We start from the raw sequence: 22261 nt of genomic DNA, 5'->3' as shown, positions 1-22261 counted from the left end.
AGAGCCTCCCCAGAACTCACCACAGCTCGGTGAGCACTGTTCACAGTCAAGTGAACAGCGACTGAATGACTGAACTATCCTGATGTCGGTGTCCAGGCCTGAAGCATCCTGTTGCATAATCTTGTGTTAGAAAATGTTAATACTGGAGAGTGTTACTATGTGCATGGTTTTGAGTTTTCCCCTGAAATGTACTTTACAAGACATACACACAGGAGGGCAGAAAACCATTCCAGCACACACCGTTCTGGCTCTGTCTGCTTTGATAATACATTAAATTTTCTCTGCAGTATGGAAGAACACATCATCCATTATTTTTACCCATTAATATTTTAATGATAGCAGGAATTTTACATATACTTGGATATTTTGTAAGAAAATATCCCTCTTTCCCCTCCAGTACCTTTATCAGTCCTAGGCATTTGACAGGGAACTGCTGTAAGATTTGTATTTTACTCTTGCTTAATCATTGTGCCTCATGCATATGGCTTATAGTCCTCTTGTTTATTTAAAAGAAGTGTTATTAAATCAATGTATTTTGTGGGAGGAGCTTAATGTGACAGTTTGAGACTTAGTAGAAAGGCAACTAAACAGAAACAACCCATAAACATTTACAGAAGGAAAAAGAAGAAAGCCAGACAGGGAGGAAGTGGTAAGGGAAGAAGTGGAAGAAAAAAAGGGAGAGAAAAGGACAAAAGAAGTAAACATAGAGCGATTGACCTTTACATTTTCAAAATATTACTCAGACCCTGTGGCTGCATACAATTCTCATTAAATTCAATGAAAATAATCTGGGCAAAATCCCTTCTTACTCTTAAAAATAGCAGGAAACACTATTCTGAACTTTAAGCAAATTTATAGCCCCCGTGAGTGAGCACCAGCTGTATTTGTTGAAGCCATCTTGCCCACAGTTGAATCATTAGTGCCATATATGTGCAAAGATTGAATTTTTAAATCTGGTATTCAGAGTTCTACGGAGTATATTCACTGCTGACTCACAGATTGGTGTTTCCGTTCCAACATATGGGAATGCTGAAGCACACACAATCAGGTTACAAACATACTAGGAGCAGTTACAGAGATGTCTGAAAAGCCTGAAAGGGAAAGAGCCCTCGTGGAGACTGGATTAAGAATCTAGGGTTCTCCTCAATTTCTGACTTTCATGCATCTATTGTGATCTATGAGTATTATATAACCAGTGAGTTCACTGTATTGGTAAAAATCCTCAGAATGAAATCTTAAGAGTCTGCTTGAGTCTTGAATGGCTTCAGCAAACCTGACTTATGTTGAACATTTAAGGATCTGATCTGCTGCTGCTTGTGAAGATGTCAAGAGATGTTCCTGGAAGAGCGTGGGACAAAGTGTCAGTGAGGTGAACTTGCCCACAGTGGGACCACTTGGACTTAGGCAGTGGGAGGTGGACCACTGACTCAAGCAGCCTCGGCTGCTTCCAAAGGCTGAAGACTGGCTTGGCCAAAAGGTGTCAATGAACAGAAGTCCTCTAGAGAGGACCACACAGACCCATCCGTGGAGACATGGAGACCACAGTGGAACTTAGGCGAGGCAAAGGCAGAAACCTCAATTCACTCATGAAGGGATCTAGGATCCCCGAAATTCAAACTGGACCAGAGCACTTGTTGGTCTGCTGTGTGGTTTGACCTGATTTTGCTTAGGGTATAGTAGTAGTAGTAGGCCATATGGGCCCGTGCTCTGCTTCTGACCCTTGGCCTCTGACCACAGTAGCCCTGAGAGAGGTCAGGTTGGCCTGGAGCTCCTCTGTGACATCACCACATGGAAGCCATGCCCAGATGGAATGGGAGAATCAGGTGGAACTCTCCATTTCCTCCACGTCTGATACTCACTCTCGTTTATTTTAAACAATCCCCAGTTCTTTTAATAAGCAAGGAAATGAGGGAGAAAATGAAACAAATGAGCTGGCAACTTCACAGTGGCTCTAATGACCCCTCTGGCCAGAGAAGAAACTGAAGTAGCAGTTAAACATGCACAGCACTACACAACTTCAGTTGTTCACCTGACCTGTCTTCCCAACCCAATGGGGTCACAGCCAGCCAGCAGCTGCTAACCTGTCTCCACAGAAACCTGCCTGAAGGCTGAGGTGCCTTGGGGGAAGCAGGCAGGCCACAGCCATCCAAGGTGGCTGCACCATTCCCAAAGGCACCTTTTAGAACTTGAGCAGTCCTGGGTGGGTTCATAGCATTGGGATTTAGGTGGCTATTGCTCTGATTCACCTCTGGTGTCTGGGTGCCACTGAGATGTGTGGCACCAGGAATTTTGCCAACCTCAGGGAAACTTGGGGTTAAGGACAACGGAAAGAGGTTTGTTTTGTAGTTGAATCAGGCCAGCATCCTTGAAGGAAGCACACTAATTAGAGCCACCCTTTCTAGTTTGTGCCTAGCCATGTAGTGTCATCCTGCTGAGGAAACACTGATACACACCACGCACCCTGTGAATGAACGACCAAGGAGGCTGAGGCTGAGTGAGCCTCAACAAAGGAAACAGAAGAGGCTGGGACACTGACCTGCTCACCTTACTCTAATGACTGACTTTAAAGTCTTTAAAAGCTCTGATTGCTTACACTGACTGTTTCCCTTCGTGTGCGCTTGTGGGGAAGAATGTCACAGAATACTAACAAAAAACAAAGGAGACCGCGAGGAAGGACGCTGCTGCACCAAGCTGGCCTCTGATAAAAAGCACCAGGAGGGCTTTCAAAGTCCTTATGCTTCTCTATTAATAAAAGGACCAGGGTCCTGCTCCCGAGGGTGCTGTTTTCCCCAGTCATAAACCCTGGTTTCTTGAACCCCATTTTGTGACACGCCCACAGCAGACACTGTTGTACAACTGCCAGCTCCGTGGCAGGCAGAACTGACAAACTTTGCGAGTCTTGGTTTTGCAGAATTGTGATGAAAATAAATAGTCAGGCTGCCGCTTGTGAGATTTCCTTCTCCGATAAGTTTGCAAACACAGTCCATGTCCTAGATGTGCTGAGTTTAAACAAAGTATGTTACTCAGCTCCTTTGGTGGCGAGCTGGGATTGTCACCATTTGGCAATTACTGATGAGGAAGCAGCACGCACTGCCTGCTGCATACACATGTGGATGAGAGGAAAGGACAGTCACAGCTCATGCTTGGTGGCCAGATGCTGCTGCGTGGCCCCTCTCCTTCTAGGACTTTTGGAGAACCAAAACCCCCAAACACAGCAGTGCACTATTTGTGGAGGGTAGCGTGGTAGGGTGGCACAGGGCATTATAGCATTTTATATTTTAACTGGTACCTGATTGTATCGTGCTGTCTATGACTGTTGGCTTTTCTGTGGTCAGCGCAGTAGTACCACCTAGAAAACAAAAGCAGTAACAGAAAACTAAGACAGCAGAAAATGGTTTTTTCTAGTATGCTTCGTTGTCCTCTGCTACACTGGTTGCTATTCACACACACTTATATATATATATATATACATGGTGTGTGTACTTGTAGTTATTGTGTGCCTGTCTATTCTTTCCATTAGAGCCAAATATTTCCCATAGAAAAACCGACCTTTAATTCCAGTTCCAATATTTGCTTTACTGAAATTTTGCCCATTGTAAATCAAGGATCATCACTTCAGATTTAAATAACATTACTTTTTATGTGACACATTTGATTTTTTCAAAAAAGTTTTAAAAACCAAGATACAAACATTGTCTATATAATAATGCACAATAGCATAGCTTTATATAATATATGTACATTATAGCATAGTTAAATCAGGCTAATTAACATAAGCAATACCTCACATTCTTAGCATTTTTTTGTGGTGAGTATGCTTCAAATCTACTCTTACCAATTTTCAAGTATGCAATAAATCCTAATGCATTTCTTTATAAAGCATGGAAGGCCCCCCCAAGCTTGCGACTTGGTTCTGGAGTGCTCGCCAATTCCCACAGTGAGTGTGGTGCACAGCTCCAGCAGTGGAAGGCAAGGGCTCTGCGTTTCCTTGGTGACTTGGGGATTAAACTTGACCTAGAGTGCTAAGCTTCAGATATTTCGACAGTTTCAGATGTATGCAAGTCCAGTCCTCATACTCTTTTAAAACTGAAGGCTCAAAGTGGATGGCAGTGGCCTCCCCCTTTCTTCCTGCTTATAGCTGTTTATTCTTTCCAAGGACAAATATTCCACCCAGTATGTGGTTTGAAGAAGTGGAAGGAGGCAGTGCAAAAAGAAAGGGCTAAATGTTTCTCCTCACTCCCAAGGATCTGGAAGACTGAACAAATAATTCCCTGAATGTCGTGAGCTTTCAATTTGAGATTTCTTTGGAATTCCTGGTTAGGGGCCAGGATGTCATCTTACTGAGACACTCTTTATTTTCTCTTTCCCCTATCTTAGTTCTTTCATTTTTTACTTGTTATCATTATAGTTTTTATTATGATTATTAGTGCATATTAATTGCACAAAATCATGGGTTTCACTGTGGCATTTTCATTCAGATATACAGTGTGCTGTGATTGTATCTGCCCCCACCCTGTTCTCTACCCCAAGGACTCCCTTTATGCTTTGCTTTTAAGGTAGTGTTGTTTTATTTGCCCCAAATCACCTTGCCTGCTCGCTGAAACTGCAGTTGCCTCTTCACCTACCCTTCCCAGATCTGACTTGAAACTAGAAGGCCCTTGCAATCTATATTTTTTGAAGCATCTGAAACAAGTCCACCAAATTTGGGAAACAGTAGTTTGTTCTTTATAACTTGAGTGTTAAATGAGCTTTTTGTTCTTCAGTGTGCCTACTGTGCAGATCACGGTTGCAGATGATCTTTCTTCACCCTGAGAGACAAGGTCGTGTGCAAGTCAGGGAAAGGCATGAGGTGGGCCCAAGCCTTTGGATGGGCAGTCCTGGAGATAGTCATAAGGTGTGGCGCTCACGTACCTTCCCACAGTGCCATTCCACAAAGATTTATGATGTTCTCTATTCTGAAAAGGCTTGTCCCACAGCTCCTACAGATCAGAAATCAGTCATGTGCCCCTGTCATGAATCAGGGAGCTAGACGGTTATGCTCCTGAGTGGTCTTAGGGTTTCTGAGCTAACCAGCTACAGCACTAAGTCTTGTTACCCCATTGCTCCCAGTAAATCTGCTGGTGAGCGGTCACATGTGTGCACGGCCTCGATAAGGCAGGCATTAGGAAGAAGAAATTATATAGATTATGGGTTAAGAAGGTGAATCTATAATGGCAGAATTGGAGGACAGCCAGAATATATTAGCATTCCGTTCCCTGGAGTTTTAGAGGAGAAAGATTCAAGGTGAAAATTCAGTTTTTATAACCGATATGCATTATCAGTTTTGTTATAGGTTGGGAGCCAAATTCCACTGTTGGGTACACATGGCTCCAATGCGAAATTTGGCCTTTTGGGGGCCTTTGAAGCCAACTGCATTATCTAATGACTTCAAAGGCACTTGCAAATGAGTAACTTCAGGGTTGAATTTTCAGCTTGGCAAGCAAGCATGGGAAGGTAAACTTCATTTCCATGCATCGGGTACAACTCACTCAGAATTCAGGGTCATTCACAAGGTCATGAGCATTTTGCCAGAGTATTTCTCCTCCTCTGTTTACAAATAGGTCACCCCAGGAGAAGAAATTAATAGACACCAGCCGTGTTAAGGAACTACACAATGAGAGAACATGGATCTCCATTTCCGAACTACCCCCAGCAGAGTTTAGGCGAGAATGCTCGTGGTTTGGTTCTGTTGTGCTGAACAGCCCAAGTTTACAGTCTTGATAATAAAGCCTGTGAATTAGTGAAAAATGTGCAGAGAAGGACAGGAGCACATGAAGCGCATGACACAGATGTGGAGCTCTGCTTGGGTTGGATGAGGTAGGCTTTGTTCTTTACAAACCACATGATCACAGCCTTTTCCAGAAAAAAGTAGCACAAAGCTTTATAAAACGTGTATTTTTCAAAAAGGAAAAATCAACCTTACCATAATAAATGAATACAAAACATGGGAATGGATGTTTTAAAATCACATCTCCTGATGGAGATGTGGGGTGGGCATTATTGACTTGCTCAGAGCTTCTGGATATATCCTTGTATTATTTGGAATACTGATGAGATAAATGTGCTAGCCTAAATATCATTTATTATTTATTCTTAATTTTGGTGATGGTAAAATACAGAAAAAAATTAGGATGAAGTTTTATCTTGCCACTCAAGAAATAGCTGTAAGCAATGTAGGTGAAACAAAACCTTATACTTTTAAAGGGATGTCAGTGTTCACACTATAAATGACCCATTTTCTGTGGTTTCTGACTTGAGCCACACAAATTTGCTCCAGGCTAACATATTTGCCCTGTTTCATTCAAAGGCTTCCATTTCAATTGATTCAGTCATGAACTAATGCAAAAAATGAGAAGGTTGTTTGTTCTGATTCAAGGAGTAAATCTGACGCTTTGTTTCCAATCAATATTAACTGACCACTTCAGGGTTTTTAAGGGGAGGAACCCCTCTATAGAAGGCAACTGAAAGGGGCACACTGTATTCTGGCAAGCTCTCTTTTCATGGAGAATTTCACTGCGGATTCGTGACAGGGCCCACAAGGTCCTGAGGTTTGTGGTAGTGTTTTCAGGCAGCCCACAGATGGTTCTAGATAACCTGGTCCAGGCACTGGTAATCTGTTTTACATCTCAGTTGTAGGGTTTTCAACTTGAACTTGACATCTTACATAGAAAATGCCTCCACATTAATTATAGTTACTTTTGTGTCTCGTGGCTACTTATGTGTAAATCTGCATTCCAAAGCCATAGTGATGTAATGCTCCTGGGTTATGTGAACACAAGAGATGATCCTGGAAATTTGTAGGAAGACTGCTTCCACAGGTAGGGCTCCAGTGTAAATCCAGTTCATAGGACAAAATTTCTGGGCTATATATGTATATTTTAACCCTTGACTCCATCTCAGAATGCAGAGCTCTCCAACTCCTTCAGAGGAGGGCATTTGATGTAATTGGAAATGACCTGTGGGACATTTCTTTCTAAGTTTTGCACAAATGCTTTAGCCAATAACATGGCTGTATTATGAAGTCATAAAGTAATCCCTTCAGTGATGCCCAGGGAAATTAATTATGTGGGCTCTCTGAGTGCCTTCTGGATAAAAATACAGACCTGTATTCAAGGGCTTAGGTTTACTCTAAAATGAGAGTCAGATGCTTATGAAACTTCATTTTTACCTAGGTAGCACTGCAGGCCCCATGACACATTTTGTAACAATAGGGTGAAAATCCTGGCGGTTTGGCCAGTTTCCAAATGGTTCAGACCCACTGCAATTCCCCACTTGCTTAATATTTCTTTTCTCATTCCAAGTGCAAAAAGAAGGTTGCTTTTTAGCTTATACAGTTTTAGAAGACTTGGGACTAACACCAGATTAATTAGTACACATTTTAGCACAAACCACCTCTGTATATTGGCTAGTTGGTGCTCATGTGAAGTATCTGAGTTTTTCTTTGTAAATTTTAATCTAAAATGATTTATAAGATCCCAACTTAAAAGCTGCATTTCAAACATAAGCTTAATTTAATCATTTAGTTGGGGAAATGCTCCACTCAAAAAATTTATCTTCATTAGGGAAAGAAAATGAAGCATGTGGTTATGAATGTGTGGTGCACGTGTTAGGGTGAGAGGGTTTCTGAGTTGAGAACCAACTTAGCACATTTAGCCTTGGAGAAATTCTCATCCAACTAAGACAGTCGGAGACTCTGAGAGGGGCCCAAATGGTTGCTTAACATGGCTGTGGCCATGGAGAGCAGCTTGTTCACATGATGACATGAGGAAATGAAGATATCTGCTGGTGGCAAGGCTGCCTCTACCCTTGGACAGCCTTGCCAGCACCCTGATGCCCACAGTGAAGCGTTAGGAGTACACACATTGGCACTAGCCTGGCTCAACCGCGACATGGACTGAAATGGCACAGCAATGGGATGGAGATGGCTTCTGCACCTGTGAGCTGGAAGTCATCACCTGTTCCACTGTGGCAGTTGGCCTGGTCATCGTCACATTCATCCACTGGGTTCCCATTGGGAGTGGTCGGTCCAGCTGTAGGTACTGAAACAAGATCCAAGGATTACCACCTCACACCTCTGAAATGTGTTCTCAAGGCTTTGGCTATTGAATCTGCTAATGCTTTTGCAGAAATCTCCAAGCTGTGGGAAGGCCAGGGCCATGCTTTGCCTCTATTTCAGGAGGGTAAATATATGTAGATTTTGCAGAATGCATCAGAGACTACATTGCTTTGGTATTTAATTCAGATCTGCTGAGTAGATTTGGCTGCCTTAGCATCTTATGCATTGTTATCTGCATCAACCTCCTTTTTCTGGAAAGCTCTCTAATTCTCACTGTCTGTTTATTCACTACCCTGGAGTAGAGAACTTTGATGATACAGATTTTCCTTGAGCTGTTTTTCATTTCTTTCAAGGCATTGGAGAATTCACTCATTGTGAATTCTTTTGTACTCTTTAATATTGACTGAATTTGCAAAGTTTATATTATCATGTATTCCCTGAAAAGAGCATCAACATTCACACTTAGACCCATATTGTTCTTCTTTAAAAAAAAAAAACAAAAACAAAACAAAACTCAGCAACCCTAAAGAAGCATTACTGCATGTCTCTCCAAGTAGCTTCTTTATCTAGGGGCCCTCCTGTGAGGGCAGCTGTGGGAGAGGTGTTTACTCAGACACCCCAAGGTCCTGTTATGTGGACTCTCGCGGGACGGCATTCCAGAGCAGGTACCTCCATATCTTTGTGTTTGTAGTTGAAAGGTAGCCAACATTAATCAAAGACTGCTTTTGAAGTCTTTTAAATTTAGTTCAGTCTATTTTTTTTTTCAGCCTGTTACTCATTTTTGCAATCTGTTTAATATTTTACAGTTTCCACGTTGCATTTCACTTTACAAGAGAGTGAGTGAAAGCACTGTTCCCTTGATGTCTGAGAACTACACAACGTTCAGGGAGCTGGGGCGGGGAGGAGCTATTCTGTCCTGGACAGCAAGGATGTCCTCAGTCAGAATCTTACACTGTTTGCTATTGTGCTTAAGTGCTGAGCAGAGTTACCAAAAAATGTACAAATGGAGCTAAGTTTCAACTTTTTCAGCTACCTAAACAGATATGGCAATACATAATAACTATGAATCACTGTGTATGGAGAGACAACATCCATATCATTTGGGCATGCTGTCCTAGCTTCAGAGCATATGCACAGATTCTGTGCTCTATTTATTGCTATCTTTCTCTCTGGCAATCTACAGTTGTTTTCCCTCAGCTCTCCTTGTCTTTGATGATGTGCTCCCTTCAAGTGTTTTAAACTCTCTATTCATTTTGCTAAGTTTTCTGGATGCCCAATGGTGTTCATGATGAAGTTCCACATTAGAGTAAATTGCAAAACACAATTAGTGAATGATTTTTATGTTCCAACTTTCCTATTTGAAAATATATAGTCAATGACTCTTCCTTTTTTAAGGTTTTCTTTTTAAAATTTTTATTCATATATGTTTGTGATACACAGTGAGTACATTCATCAGTGGGATATTTGTATACATATTTATTATGTCTCTGTTTCTTAAATATAACAGCTGGTTCCAAATAGCACAAACTCTCATGGATGGCTGTCTGGGACACCTTCTTTGTTCTGTGTCCCCTCTGATGCCTCTAGTAGGACAAGGCACAAAGTAGATATTTAATAAGCCCTATTAGCCAGTTTGGGGGAGAAGGAAATTATTCTGTTTCACTAATTGTACTAAAAAGCTTTGACATCACTGTCCCGGATGTTGGGTTTTCACATGGCTGGGGGCAGCTTCCTCACTTTTGTGAGCACTTGCAAACAGCTGCAGGCAGATCCCTTCACCAACAGTTTCTACCTCCACTCACTCCAGAGTTGACACTGGCAAACTGCCACAAGGTTCAGTGTTTTCAACCAGTCCATTCACTGCACCTCCTAAATCAATGTTGCCTTCCAGCATGGGACCAGAGACCCGCCTCACACATCAGGCTCTCACTCCAGGACCACATTTCTCAGTACCCCAAATGAAAAGAATGTGTTCATAGTTGGCTCAATCTGCCCAGCCCTTCTTTGCTTTGGCATCTTTACCCAAACCCTGGCACATGGTCACTCTTGGTCTGTGTTGCTAGCAATTCGGTTTAGAGGCCTAGGACATAACTACAGACATGGAAAAAGCCACCCAGGAAAGAATGGAGATTCTTGAGATAAAGACATAGAAAAATAGCTGTGAATGATTCAGTACTATGGTGATTGATAGCTTAAGATCTTATATTGTATATGAAAAGTTTGATGATATTAATGTGTTCAAAAATGTAATTATGTTTGGGTAGCTCAAAACAATTGAAACCAATAGAAGGTGATATTAAAAAGCATTCTTTGAAACAACTGTGAGCATATGCTCAACTGATTAACATCTGGGTCCCAACAATAGCCATTCTGCAAACTAACCCAGAGAAAGACCTGTGTGGGGATCGAAAAGCTGGCATAAGCTTACTCATTTATGCCCAAATCTAAGGCAGATGGGAACTGCACAAAAGCAATAAATGGTGAAATGACCAACTCAAAACATTCAGCTCATTCATTATCTGTAAAAAGAGAGTGCAAGCGTGGGGTCAGCATATGCATAAATTTCTCCTTGATATGACCTTCATCTGATAAGCTAAGTGTAGGCAATAACACCATTAAAGAGACCTCACCATGCTTTCACACACACTATCTCATTAAAAGCTTTGGTTCTCTACAGCGACCTAAGAAATCTGTCCAAATATGTCTTGGTGTCACACTATGTCTGATGCAGCTTCCCGCTTGTGTGTGATGTACTCAGCTCTGAAGGCAGAAACTTGGATCTGACACAGAACTCTAAAAATATTTTAAAAGTCAAAAGAACTGGTGGTTTCCAGGGGTTAGTGGAGGGGAAGTGGGAAACAGCCTGGGGAAGAGGCTTTCCTTTGGAGTCATGGCAATGTTTTGGAAATTGAAGGAGAAATAGCATGCAACCTAACTGTGGAATATGCTAACTGTCCCTGGGTTGTGCACGTATAAATGGTGAATTCTGTTATGTGACTTTTACAATCAATTTTTTTTCAAAAAGTCAGGAGAGACAACCTCACAGAATCTAAAAAGTGTGATGTGAACAGCTAACCCAAAAGCAGGATTCCCAAGCTGCTGTTTTGGGGTACATGCTAGTAGCCCGAGCCTCAATGGCTGGTAGGTGCAGAGGAACAGGGGCCCCAGAGGACAGATGGCAATCTGTGAAAGCATCCATCCTCCAAGGTGGAAATGCCCAAAAAGGTGATAAAAAGGAGGAAGCTAGGAGGGCCCTGGGGATTGGCATTACCTTCCACATCACAGCCCAGCAGCTCCAGCCGCAGCCCCAGTCCACCGTGAGTGGCTCGCTCGGGGTAGATCCGGATGAATCGTGTGGAAATAGGCAGAAAGGTCCGTAGCTCAGGCGTGTCATAGTTGTTGTTACCCTCAAAAGACTGCGGAGTGCAAATAACACCAATTATTAAGAAAAAGAACATGACCTCCCTCCAGAGGGGTGTGAACAACTCTTCCTCCACCTTCTAAAGGTTCATCCAGGAGGGCTGTGACATCATCCGACAGGAGCCAGGTGGGCAGGAGAGGTGAGCCAACTGCTTGCCTCACTGAGGAAGGACATGCAAGAAAAGAGACCTTGTCACTACATGATAAGAGCGAGGCAGGTAGAGAACCTCTTCCTTGGAGTAAAGAGAGGTCAGGTGGGCAAGGGGAGAGCAGATGATTTCTGGGAAGTTGAATGGGCCCTGAGAAGAACAGGTGACACTGGGTGATGGAGTCCATCAGGTGTCGACCTCCCATCTCCTCTTCTGTGAATTGACCTTAATCTTCCTTGGAGGGGAGGATCCTCCTTTGGGCAGATGAGGGAGGCTCAGAGGAAGCTCTTCCTTTCATTTCCTGTGCCCCAAGTCCCCTGACCTTGAAGTCCCAATGGGCATGTGTGGAGGGCATTTCCTGCATTCTTTCACCCTCTTCAGGTCTCTTAATTGCTCAGAAAAATCGGCTTCCCTCTACCGCTTCCTAAATGGCTGGCATTTCTTTCATAAATGAGAAAGGAAGAAACAAACTGTGTAAAAAGTGACAGATGTCATTTCTTAGCAACCTCACTGTACATGCTGAAGCTACACTAGAAGCTGAGGATTTAGTGAGACGTTTTTAAATGATACACTGATATGCCTTGGAGAGGTGACACTTTTATTACTTCCTTGAGGTGGAGGAAGATAACTCAGGAAGCAAACCTGCCTTTTTGCAGAGCTTATAATACTTGCCACATTTTCAGTAAATACCTAAGTTGGACTTTCTGAAATGAGAGCATCCTAGTTTTGCTAAAACTTGATCCTCTGAGAAGCAATGACATTTTTGCCATAGGAGATAGTAATCCCTATTTTGTTTAATGCTGGGAAGGCCACACCAGGCTTGCCTATAATAAGCAAACAGTCTACTGCTGAGCTACACTCTTGGTCCAGGGATAGTTCATTTAATTTAGTACAAATACTGTCTATTCAAGACTAGGGTTATTCCCACCCTTTGAAATCACTCTTAAAGAGTGTCACAACTGATCACTCATAAATAAAAGACCCTCCCATCCATAGTCAGGGTTCTGGCTATTATTCGACGTTCTGGGTGTTGCTGCATACTTTGGGCCTTTTTGGGAGTGCATCCTTCATTTGACACCACTATGACATTTTTCAGGTGCTAGGCCACCCATTGCTGGAGCCACCACTAGATTATTTTATTTTCCTTGTTACAGTGACAGGAAGATCAAAGTCACTGAATCAAATAATAGGAAAACAGTGATGACCACCTCTGTTTCTTTTCTCAAGAAATGGGTAGGTCTCCATAAAGTCTCTTCTCACAGCATCGGTCTTAATCTGGTTGTGAATGGAAGCCGGCAGAGGGTTTAGGAAAATAAAATGGTCTCACAGTTGGGAAAGCCTGTTTTATATCAAATGTGGTATTGCTATAAGGGATTGTTTTCAGTGCTTAGAAAAAACTCCCATGTAATCCAAAAGACAGCTTCATAAGGCCAATTCTGTATCATTGTCTTTTACGACTGAGGAAACTGAGGCATGGAGGGGTGGAGAAATTTGGACAAGGCAGTACTACACACAGAACGCAGCAGAGCCAGGACTCCAACCCAGGCAGCTTTAGCTGGCATTCTGTACCATGCCACTCAGATGCCTCTGCCCTCAGGCATCTCGCAGACTAGGGCTGGGGTGCAGCTCAGTGTAGCTCAGGGGGTGTACCTGAGGGCAGAGCACTTGCCTAGCACGGATGAGAGCTTGGGCTTGATCCCTAGCACCGAAAAACAAAGTGTTCTGAGAGGGCTTCTTGCTATATCCCAGAGATGGTCTTGAATTCTTCGACTCAAATGACCCTCCCTCCTCACTCCCCATGTAGTGGGGACCACTGGCACAAGTCACAATGCCCAGCTTCTAGTCTCTTTGTTTTAGTAAGTGAGAACACTGAAGCCCAAGAAGTGTTTATGCCTAAGGAAACCCATTTAGCATCATTAATTTGTCTTTAACTTGGTGCAAACTGGCTGTGAGGACTGGTGGGCCAGATGGAGTGGTCTGGGGCCACACTGGTGATAGGTGGGGACTGTGCCCAAAGCCTGGACCAAGACACTGCAAAGCTGCCAAGTGTGATAGTTCAGTGTGGATGCCTTGGCAAAATAGATGTGTGTAGGTGGAGACAAACAGATTGGGCAGGTTGTGACAAACCAAGGGATTTTTCTGAGTTCTAGAAGTAAATTAATTGGCATTTTCCAACTCGGAAAGGCCACCTGTAATATGAAAATAGAGCTGCCTCTTGCAATTAGTTTTCTTCTGTTTTTTCAAAGAGTAAATTCACTATCAGGGTCCTGAACTCTTAATAGAGCTGCAGTAGCTGCCAGTAATTGAGAATCTGACATATATTATTGTTAGGCCCAATTAAGTTGTTGTCAGTATGGTGCTAATTATAATGAAAATACCATCACTTAACACGCAGGTTCTTGATAGTTCACATAGTTCCAGAGATAAGAGGAGAAAAGCCTTGATATCTATGGAATGCCAGGCTCCTTTCTTAATCTTAACTTGAGGAAAAAAAATCAACACAATGGAACTTCATTATAAAAGCTGTCAGTGGCGAGCTGGGAAGAATATTAGCAATCTTTGATAACAGGAACTTGCTTAGGAATTATCTTTGTGTTCTGTGACTAATCATGTCTTAGACAGAAGGTAGGGGCTTGGCTTGACCCTCTCCATTCATGGAGGGTGGAGCTAATTCAGAGGCTCACACGTCTTGTTCACCAAGTGATGTTTGAGGGTGGGAAAGAGGAAGGGTGTAGAGGGTTTTTAGACCATCCAAGCACCGCTTTATTTCATGAAATAGGCTACTCATCTCCCATTTACATTAAAGGTACTCGGCATTCTAAGCAGGTAACCATTTGTACAATTAAATACGAGTTTTAAGTATCTTTAAATAAAATATACACTGCTCTGAATTTCAAGGTTTTACCAATTTTCCTTTACACAGTGGAGATTTCACTCCAGTGGAGGGCATGTTAGAAATCACAGATTAGTCTCTGTATAAACAATTTAGAAGTTTTCGTGGTTTTAAGTACCATAGGAAGATGATAGCGATGGATATTTCAGGAATAAAACCCAACGTAGTGCAGCACTCATAAGCATTTTGTTAAAGTCGCAACACGTGCACTGGCTTCCTGTGGAATTCTGTACTCGATTCACTACACAGAGCAACAGCTTTAGACTTGGTGGCAGTGCGTGGATCAGATAACAAAGACAAGAAGCATATGATGCACCCCATCAGAAGCATATGGCAATTTGTTTTCTTTTTCTCTCAGAACCTTGGTGTTGAGGAATGTGTCACAACAGCACACCCTGCCACCAACAGCAGCCCTAGACGTTGCTGATCTGTAATGTATGCAAGCTCTCTGATGAAGTCGCCGGGTCCCCGATCCTCAGGAGAGATTGGCTTACTGGCAATTACAATATGTGTTGACTATTTTACCTTTCTTTTCAACCAACATGAGAGGGAAGAACATGAAAGGAGAAAGTGAAATGAGCCCAAGCAAGAGCACTGCTGCATGTGCAAGGGCTGACTGAGACATAAGGGGAATGTTTAAGTTACACGGAATTCATTACAACAAAAGCCATGTTGATGGACTAGCCAAATAACTCAACAGATTAAAGTGCCTGCAAGCAGGCACAGGGGTTGAGGGTTCGATCCCCAGGCCTGCCTTGCCGGCTCCATCCCCTGGGCACACTGAGACAGCAATTGAGACTAGATGTGGTGCGCGCCTGTAGTCCCAGCTCTTGGGAGGCTGTAAACAGGAGGATCACTACAAGTCCAATCTAGCAGTGTGACCCTGAGCACCCTGTAGAGCCTTCCCTAAAATACAGATAATAATAATAATAATAATAATAATAATAAACAATAATAATAAAAAGCCATGCTGGGGAGAAATATGGGGTAGTTGCACCCAATGCAAGCGGGATATTTTGAGGGAGACTAATGGCAACATGCCTCTTACTGCATTAATTTTAAAAATTTAAACATTCACTGCATTTTTCATCAGCCCTCTTATCAATCATTTACAGTAATTTCTGTCAAATAAAAACTTTACAGGGTGTCTGTATCTACCTCAATCAGTAGACCTGTCACTGTTCAACGTCTGGCTTTTCCCCACACTCAGAGACTATAAAATGTACATGTCCTGAGCTGATTTAAATCATTGAAGCAGCCACGACAAGACAACTAAAGACACCCAGAAAGAGGACTTCCAGAACTGCTTGAGAAAGAGGCGGGAAGGATGGGATAAGTGTGTTTGAAGTGAGGATTCAGAGCAGTGTGCCTTTCACTGTCATGATATTTTCTGCATGTTTTGAACACACCATGTAGGTACATGTAACTCTGAAGAAGGGTTAGCAGGGAAAAATGGGGGAGAAACACCCACATTTTGACAGAATGGGTTCTCCAGTGGCCGACTGACCTGAGGTCTGCCAGAGATGTGGTCTCCTCAGAGCTCCCACATCTGAAATAGCTGGCTGAACTAGTCACATTACATTTTTTGCCTGCAAAGCTTTCGTCCTGAGCAACTAGTTACTGCGCTGAGACATCTTCCCTCTCTCTGTGGTGGGAGGGAGGGCAATATTTTTACTAATGAGTTAAAACTTTCCTTTTTTACAGGAGCAGGTCCTGCACAAGGCATGGACGGACAGGCGGAGGCCAGCTGTGTTGCTGTGAAAAGCATCACCAGCCAAGCCCAACTCCCACACTGCACACAGAACCTAAAATGCGGACTGTACATGGGCTGATTCTTATTTTAACCCTAAACCAGCTTCTGGGCCACTCAGAAGACCTCTGGAATTCCTTTCCCAGTTGGTTGTGTGCTCAGGAAATGTAAATAAACACAAGCATCAGCATAAGACCTAATTACTAAACCACTTCTATTCAGTTTAAAAAGTATTCCACATGTTTTAATTTTATATTGAGATTACCTTCTCTTCTTGCTGCATTATCAATAGCCAAAAGCATTTAAACATGTTCCAGATGCATAAGGAACATACTTCAGTAACAGACACAATAGCAAAAAGATGGAAGCATTCAAGTATGAATCAATGGATGAATGCACAACCCAAATATGGTGAACTCATACAGTGGAATATTATTCACCTTTAAAAATGAATAAAATTCTGAAAAATGCTACAAGTCATGGATGAAACTTGAAGACATCATGTTGAGTACAATAAGCCACTCAGAAAAGGATACACACTGTATGATTCATTTATATGAGGCTTCTAGAACAGTCTGACTCATAGAGAAAGACAGTGGAATGGTGGCTGCCAGGGGCTGGGGAGGAGCACAGGGAATTGGTGTTTAATGGGAGTGGAGGTTCACTTGTGCAGGGTGACAAAGTTGTGGAGACTGATTGCACAGCACTGTGAGTATACTTGACACTATTGAACTGGAAACTTAAAAAGGTTAAGATGGGAAAATTTATATTATGTATATTTTAGCACAATTAAAAATGAAGAAAATACCCAAAGGAGTTGGGGATGGAGCTCAGAGTGGTAGGGTGTTTGTCTAGTATGCCCAAGACACTGAGTTCAATCTCTAGAACCTCAAGAAGGAAGGAAGGAAGGAAGGAAGGAAGGAAGGAAGGAAGGAAGGAAAGAGGGAGGGAGGGAGGGAGGGAAGGAAGGAAAAGGAAGGAAGGAAGGAAGAAAGAAAGGAAGGAAGGAAGGAAGGAAGGAAGGAAGGAAAGAAGAAAGAAAGGAAGGAAGGAAGGAAAGAAGGAAAGAAAGAAAGAAGCAAGCAATATTTAAGCCAGTGGTAGAAGAAAGAGTAGAGAAAGGAACATGCCCAAGAGCACAGAGCTTGCAGAAAGGCTTTGCAGATTTGATGCTGTCAGCCTCCTTGTCCACTGTCACCCTATCTCCTGTCCTTGTACAGGCATCTGTCCTCCCACAGCCATAGCAGGGGACAACTCTTTGCCCGGCTTATCATACACCACCTGCAGCATCATCTTCCTCTCTTCCCTACAACCAGGGGCCTTATTGGCAAAGGAAGAGCTGTGTCTTCCTCACAGAATGCTGGAGATCCTGGATTTAAACCTGGAGCACAAGGCTGCCATCCACCCCTGTCCCCGGGCCTCACCTTGGCCTTGCGCCTGCTGTCATCCATGATCATCTTCCAGTCGGAGCCGTTGTTGCTGTACCCGACCTTGAACCTCCTCATGTACACCTTGTTCTCTCGGTGCTTCCCGCCCTGGATGATGACACCCCTCACGATTGTCTCCTCCCCCAAGTCCACCTGTAGCCACTCGTTGCTGTAGGAGTGAGGTGCAGGGGGCAGCACCCAGCCCAAGCGGCTGCTCATCAGACGGACATTCTCCGGCATCCAGTTTCTGTCCTCTTGGTTGGAAGCTGTGATCTGGGAGTCGGAAATAAGTCCAGACACTATGCCCAGCATTCCAGAGCAAGGATAATCTAGAGGGGGCAAGAAACAGATGAAGCGGACTTACTTTCCGGCAGACACCAGGCTTAGAAAGAAAACACAGTCTATTGAAAAAAGACAGTGTCTAATACCCACACAAATAATATGTTCAATCTCTAGATCATTTTACATTCAAGCAATGTCCTCTCCTTCAAACCTTTCTCCTCCTATTTGAGAATTCCATGCTATACATGCACATCCCTGGGAAGAACATCTTCACGAAGCACACATATTTCTTCCTCTTCTCACTTTGGCTAAGTTTAATGTCACCATATTAAGGGTCCTATCTCTTTGCTACCTAGCAGTTATTCCTAGGTTAAGGATGGGCACTGACCAAAGAAGTTCACAGCCTAGGATGGGTTGGAGATATGGAAAGAGCTAAGCTCAGCAGCCAGAGCCACTAAAACAAAAGTGAGAGAGTAACAAGGAAGAGGAGGAAAAGAATGTGGCTCAGCTTGAGAATGGAGAGGAGCAGTCCCCAGGGAGTAGCATTTGGGCTCAGCATTGGAAGACAGCGTCCATCTCCCTCTGCTACCCTTCCCATCTCATCTCTCATTGTATCAGCTCTTTCCACGTGGATATACCACGATCATCTCCAGGGGACCACATGTAGACTATGTCAGTCTTCCCCGCTAGATGTTGAAGCCCTTTACTGGACTCTGTATTTCAATTTGTGGCATCACCAACCAGTTCCTGCCTTGTCATCTTGTCACTTTTTGCTTTCCATTTTCTATTTGTTTTGTTTTAAAATCACATCATAGCCAGGATACTAAAGGATTTTTTGGTCGGCTCCCTACCCTTCAGATCTGCATTGACTTGACACTAACTGCCATATAGCATTTTGGAAAATGTTGAGTTTGTTATGCTACATCCATGTGCTCAGAAACCTCCACTGTTAAAGGACTTGATTCAGACACCAAAAGGACCAATATTGTGTGAGGCCACTAATACGAGGTTCCTAGGGTAGACCTCAAAACAGAAAGTAGTGAGTGGTGGGTGCAGGGACAGGGAGAGAAGAATGGAAAGTGGTGTTCAATGGGGACAGGGTTTCATGTTAGGATGAGCAAAAGGCTCTGGAACTGGATGGTGGACACAGTTGTAGCACTATGCGATTGTACTTCATACAACTGAATCATGTAGCTCAAAATGGTTGGAGTGGTACTCTACTCTATATATATATATATATATATATATATATATATTTCACAACTATAATAAAAAGGCACATCTTTTTAAAAAGTCTACCATGTCTCTGTATTATTTTGGGGACGATATAAAAATCATCGCCTTATTTATCTAGTTTGATTGAATTATTGACAATGTATTCCAGTCAACTGATTCTCTTCTCATATACCATAGATACCTACATTGCCTTGTTCTAAATGGTCCTGTCATCCTCTCTCTCTCTCCTTTTGTTCCAAACTTTATGTCTAATCTCAAAACTTACCATGAAGACTGCTCACATTGCTTCACTCCTTTCCCAGAGCTACAATGGCAGATGCAGTAAGCACAGGCTCAGCATTCAACGATTTTGTAGAAGCTTTAAGACTGTTAGTCTCATGTCCACAGCTAGACTTTAAGATTTTTAAAGGTAATAAAAGTTTCATCAAATATTTCACACGTGCCTGTGTATAAATGTCCCCCCAAAGCTCAAGCAGCCAAAGGTGGAGCTTTTTCAGAGGTGGCTGGATCGAGAGTGTGTGGCACGGATTGATTTGTGGTGTGACACTAGGGTCAAAGGTACTAGGATTAAGGGTGTGAGTGCTGCCCACCATAGTAGCCTGGATAAGATAAAAGGGGCAGAGAGAGCTGTGGTTGTCCCTTGCTTGCTTGCTTTTGCAGTCTTCCACTTGTAAAACTGAGCTGGTTCTATTCTGCCATGCCTCTCTGCCAAGTCCCCCTACTTTGGAGCCAGCTCATGATGGGCTGAAACCTCTACAAAGTATGAGCTAAACAAAACCTTACCCCCCTCTAACTTTGGGTGTTGGGTATTTTGCCTCAGCAACCAAAAAAGTGACTGAGACAACGTGTGGTGCAGCAGCCCAATTAGTGTCTGAGCACAAGAAGAACATCATTGATTGACTGGTGGCTTAACAGAAAAAAACTTTTTAACACTTCAATTCTTTTTCAAAGAATACATACATGTATTCTTTGAAAACTTTTTAACACTTCAATTCTTTTTCAAAGAATACATACATGTCAATAAAAGACACACCCAGGAAAGGTACCCAGTTCTTTTTTAAACAACTATTATTTTGCCTAATCCAATACAAATTTAGCCTAAAGATATAAACACCCTAGAGGTATGCTTCTAATGCAATTAAGCTACACTTATGCTGTCAGATGACTCAGATCCTCTCTGCATGAGTGGTGCAGGTCAGATGGAGGCACTTCTTCCTGGTTCATACTTGTTTTTCTAAGAATTAGGCATGGAAGGCTTTCTGCCCCACCTTATAAGACCTCTCATTCATGCCTGTGGCTTGAGCCAGTTGAGGAGGGGAAGTTTTCTCTCCTTTCTTTCCACCAAGAGCTCCCCATCATTTTGTCCTCCCAATGTCTGGTTGGCATAAAACCACTGACTCATTCTTGAACACTATCTCATGAATTCGGAGAGATTTCCTCTCTGCAATTTTGCTTTTTCTCTAACTCTTCACAACAGCTGATCTGCTTTTTCCCTGTGTTGTCGATCACATTCAGATCTTTAGATGGCTGTTCTTCACTTCCTCGTATTTTAATTCCTTAGAGAGTGGGAACTCAGTAATATTCTATTATTTTCTCTGCATCTTTGTTCTCTGTTTTATGCATGGTCATGCTCAACAAATACTTGCTGAATGAATCAACTTATCCATACAATAAAAGGGAGCCGTCCTTTGCTCAAAGGCCTTTCCTGCCATTCAGTTGCACTGCTTGCTGCTGTCTGGGATTTAAAAACCAGAACGTACTCAGTGCAGATTAAAAAAGATTTCCAAAAACTATTTTACTGAGGGACTGTGAAACTATGGTGCTAAAAATAGAAGTCACATTTTTGGGGCCACCATGGTCACACCTGCTTGATTCAAAACCAGCTTTTATAAAGGCAATGTTCAGCTGGTAATGGGGACCAGATGTTACCATTTGCAGAAAAACAGAATTAACTTGGATATCTCAAGGAAAGCAGAGCAGGCCCAAGACTAATGCCTGCTCTCTGCAGTGCTGGCTTGAGCACAGTTTGTATCTCTACCAATCCAGTGGTACCTGATGCCACAGAACCGACAAACCCACCATGCAAAGCTGCACAATGACACTGTCATTCCTGCTGTGTGACCGCCTCACGTGTCCACTCCCTTCCCCCTAGAAAAGCCCACAGAGAGAAGGTACCTTGATTTACTTCTTTTGTCAATGATTAGGGAAATACTGGATTAACAATTCAAGTTTTAACTGATGTATTAGTTTCTAATGCTGTTCTTCTATGGTGGGCTGGTCCAGTATGCTTGGCTACCTGACCCTTTTGGAAACAGCATTGTCAGATATAGCAAACCAACCAACTAACCAACCAACAAACCAACAGACAATAAAATGAAACAAGAAACAGGATGATCATTTAAATTTGAATTTCAGAAAAATGATCAAAGTTTTTTTTTAATATAACTTATGCAACACAAGGGACATACCCTGCTAAATAACTATTGTTTGTCCTTCATTCAACTGGACATTCTATATTTTACTCAGCAACTCCATAGGGAAAGCTTAAAAACAACCATGGATGGAAGGGAGAAGTGAGTTCTGTTATAGGTGATGGAGGAGACTCTTCTCGGTGATATTATTCCATGATAAGATTTTTACTTGGCTTTAAAAGGAAGCCTGAGATATATTTGGTAAGTCAAATATCCAGTTAACCACTTTTCAAAGAATTCGTAATAACTGCCTGTCACCACAGTTCCTAAATGAACATAATTTAACCTTCGCTCCATGACTAAGAACCCCCCTGGCTCACAGTGCCTGAGGGGGCCACTGTGAGCTCCACTGATTCAGGAACCCAGGAACCTGTGCTGGATACCAGTAGATGTCTGGTTAACAAAAACCCGAGCGCAAGTCCAAGGCGTGTTTTCATCTATAAAGCAAAAATGCTCCAACAATGTTTTCATCAACTTCCTCTTTTGCCACAAAGAGGAATTCTACTTCATCAAAAAAAAAAAAAAAAAAAAAAAAAAA

The 22261-nt window shown here is 42.6% G+C and overlaps 1 protein-coding gene across 8 annotated transcripts in view; it reads right to left on the bottom strand.

Moving 5' to 3' along the window:
• Positions 1–22261, bottom strand: part of Nrp1 (neuropilin 1) — a 145712-nt gene that overhangs the window by 14228 nt on the left and 109223 nt on the right. For 6 of the 8 annotated variants that reach the window (XM_023701927.1, XM_023701926.1, XM_023701925.1 and 3 more), the window contains 4 exons: positions 17732–18063; positions 11367–11511; positions 7974–8078; positions 3290–3349 (listed from right to left, as the gene is read on the bottom strand). In XM_023701927.1, the coding sequence (XP_023557695.1) occupies positions 3290–3349; positions 7974–8078; positions 11367–11511; positions 17732–18063 (642 nt within the window). The remainder of the gene's footprint in view (positions 1–3289; positions 3350–7973; positions 8079–11366; positions 11512–17731; positions 18064–22261) is intronic. The other 2 variants (XM_004641850.3, XM_004641851.2) reach the window with 1 other exon arrangement.

The sequence above is a fragment of the Octodon degus genome, unplaced genomic scaffold, assembly GCF_000260255.1.
Source record: "Octodon degus isolate 3935 unplaced genomic scaffold, OctDeg1.0 scaffold00144, whole genome shotgun sequence".
NCBI lineage: Eukaryota > Metazoa > Chordata > Mammalia > Rodentia > Octodontidae > Octodon > Octodon degus.
The sequence above is the reverse complement of the archived record's forward strand: the minus strand, read 5'-3'. Positions and strand labels throughout refer to the sequence as shown.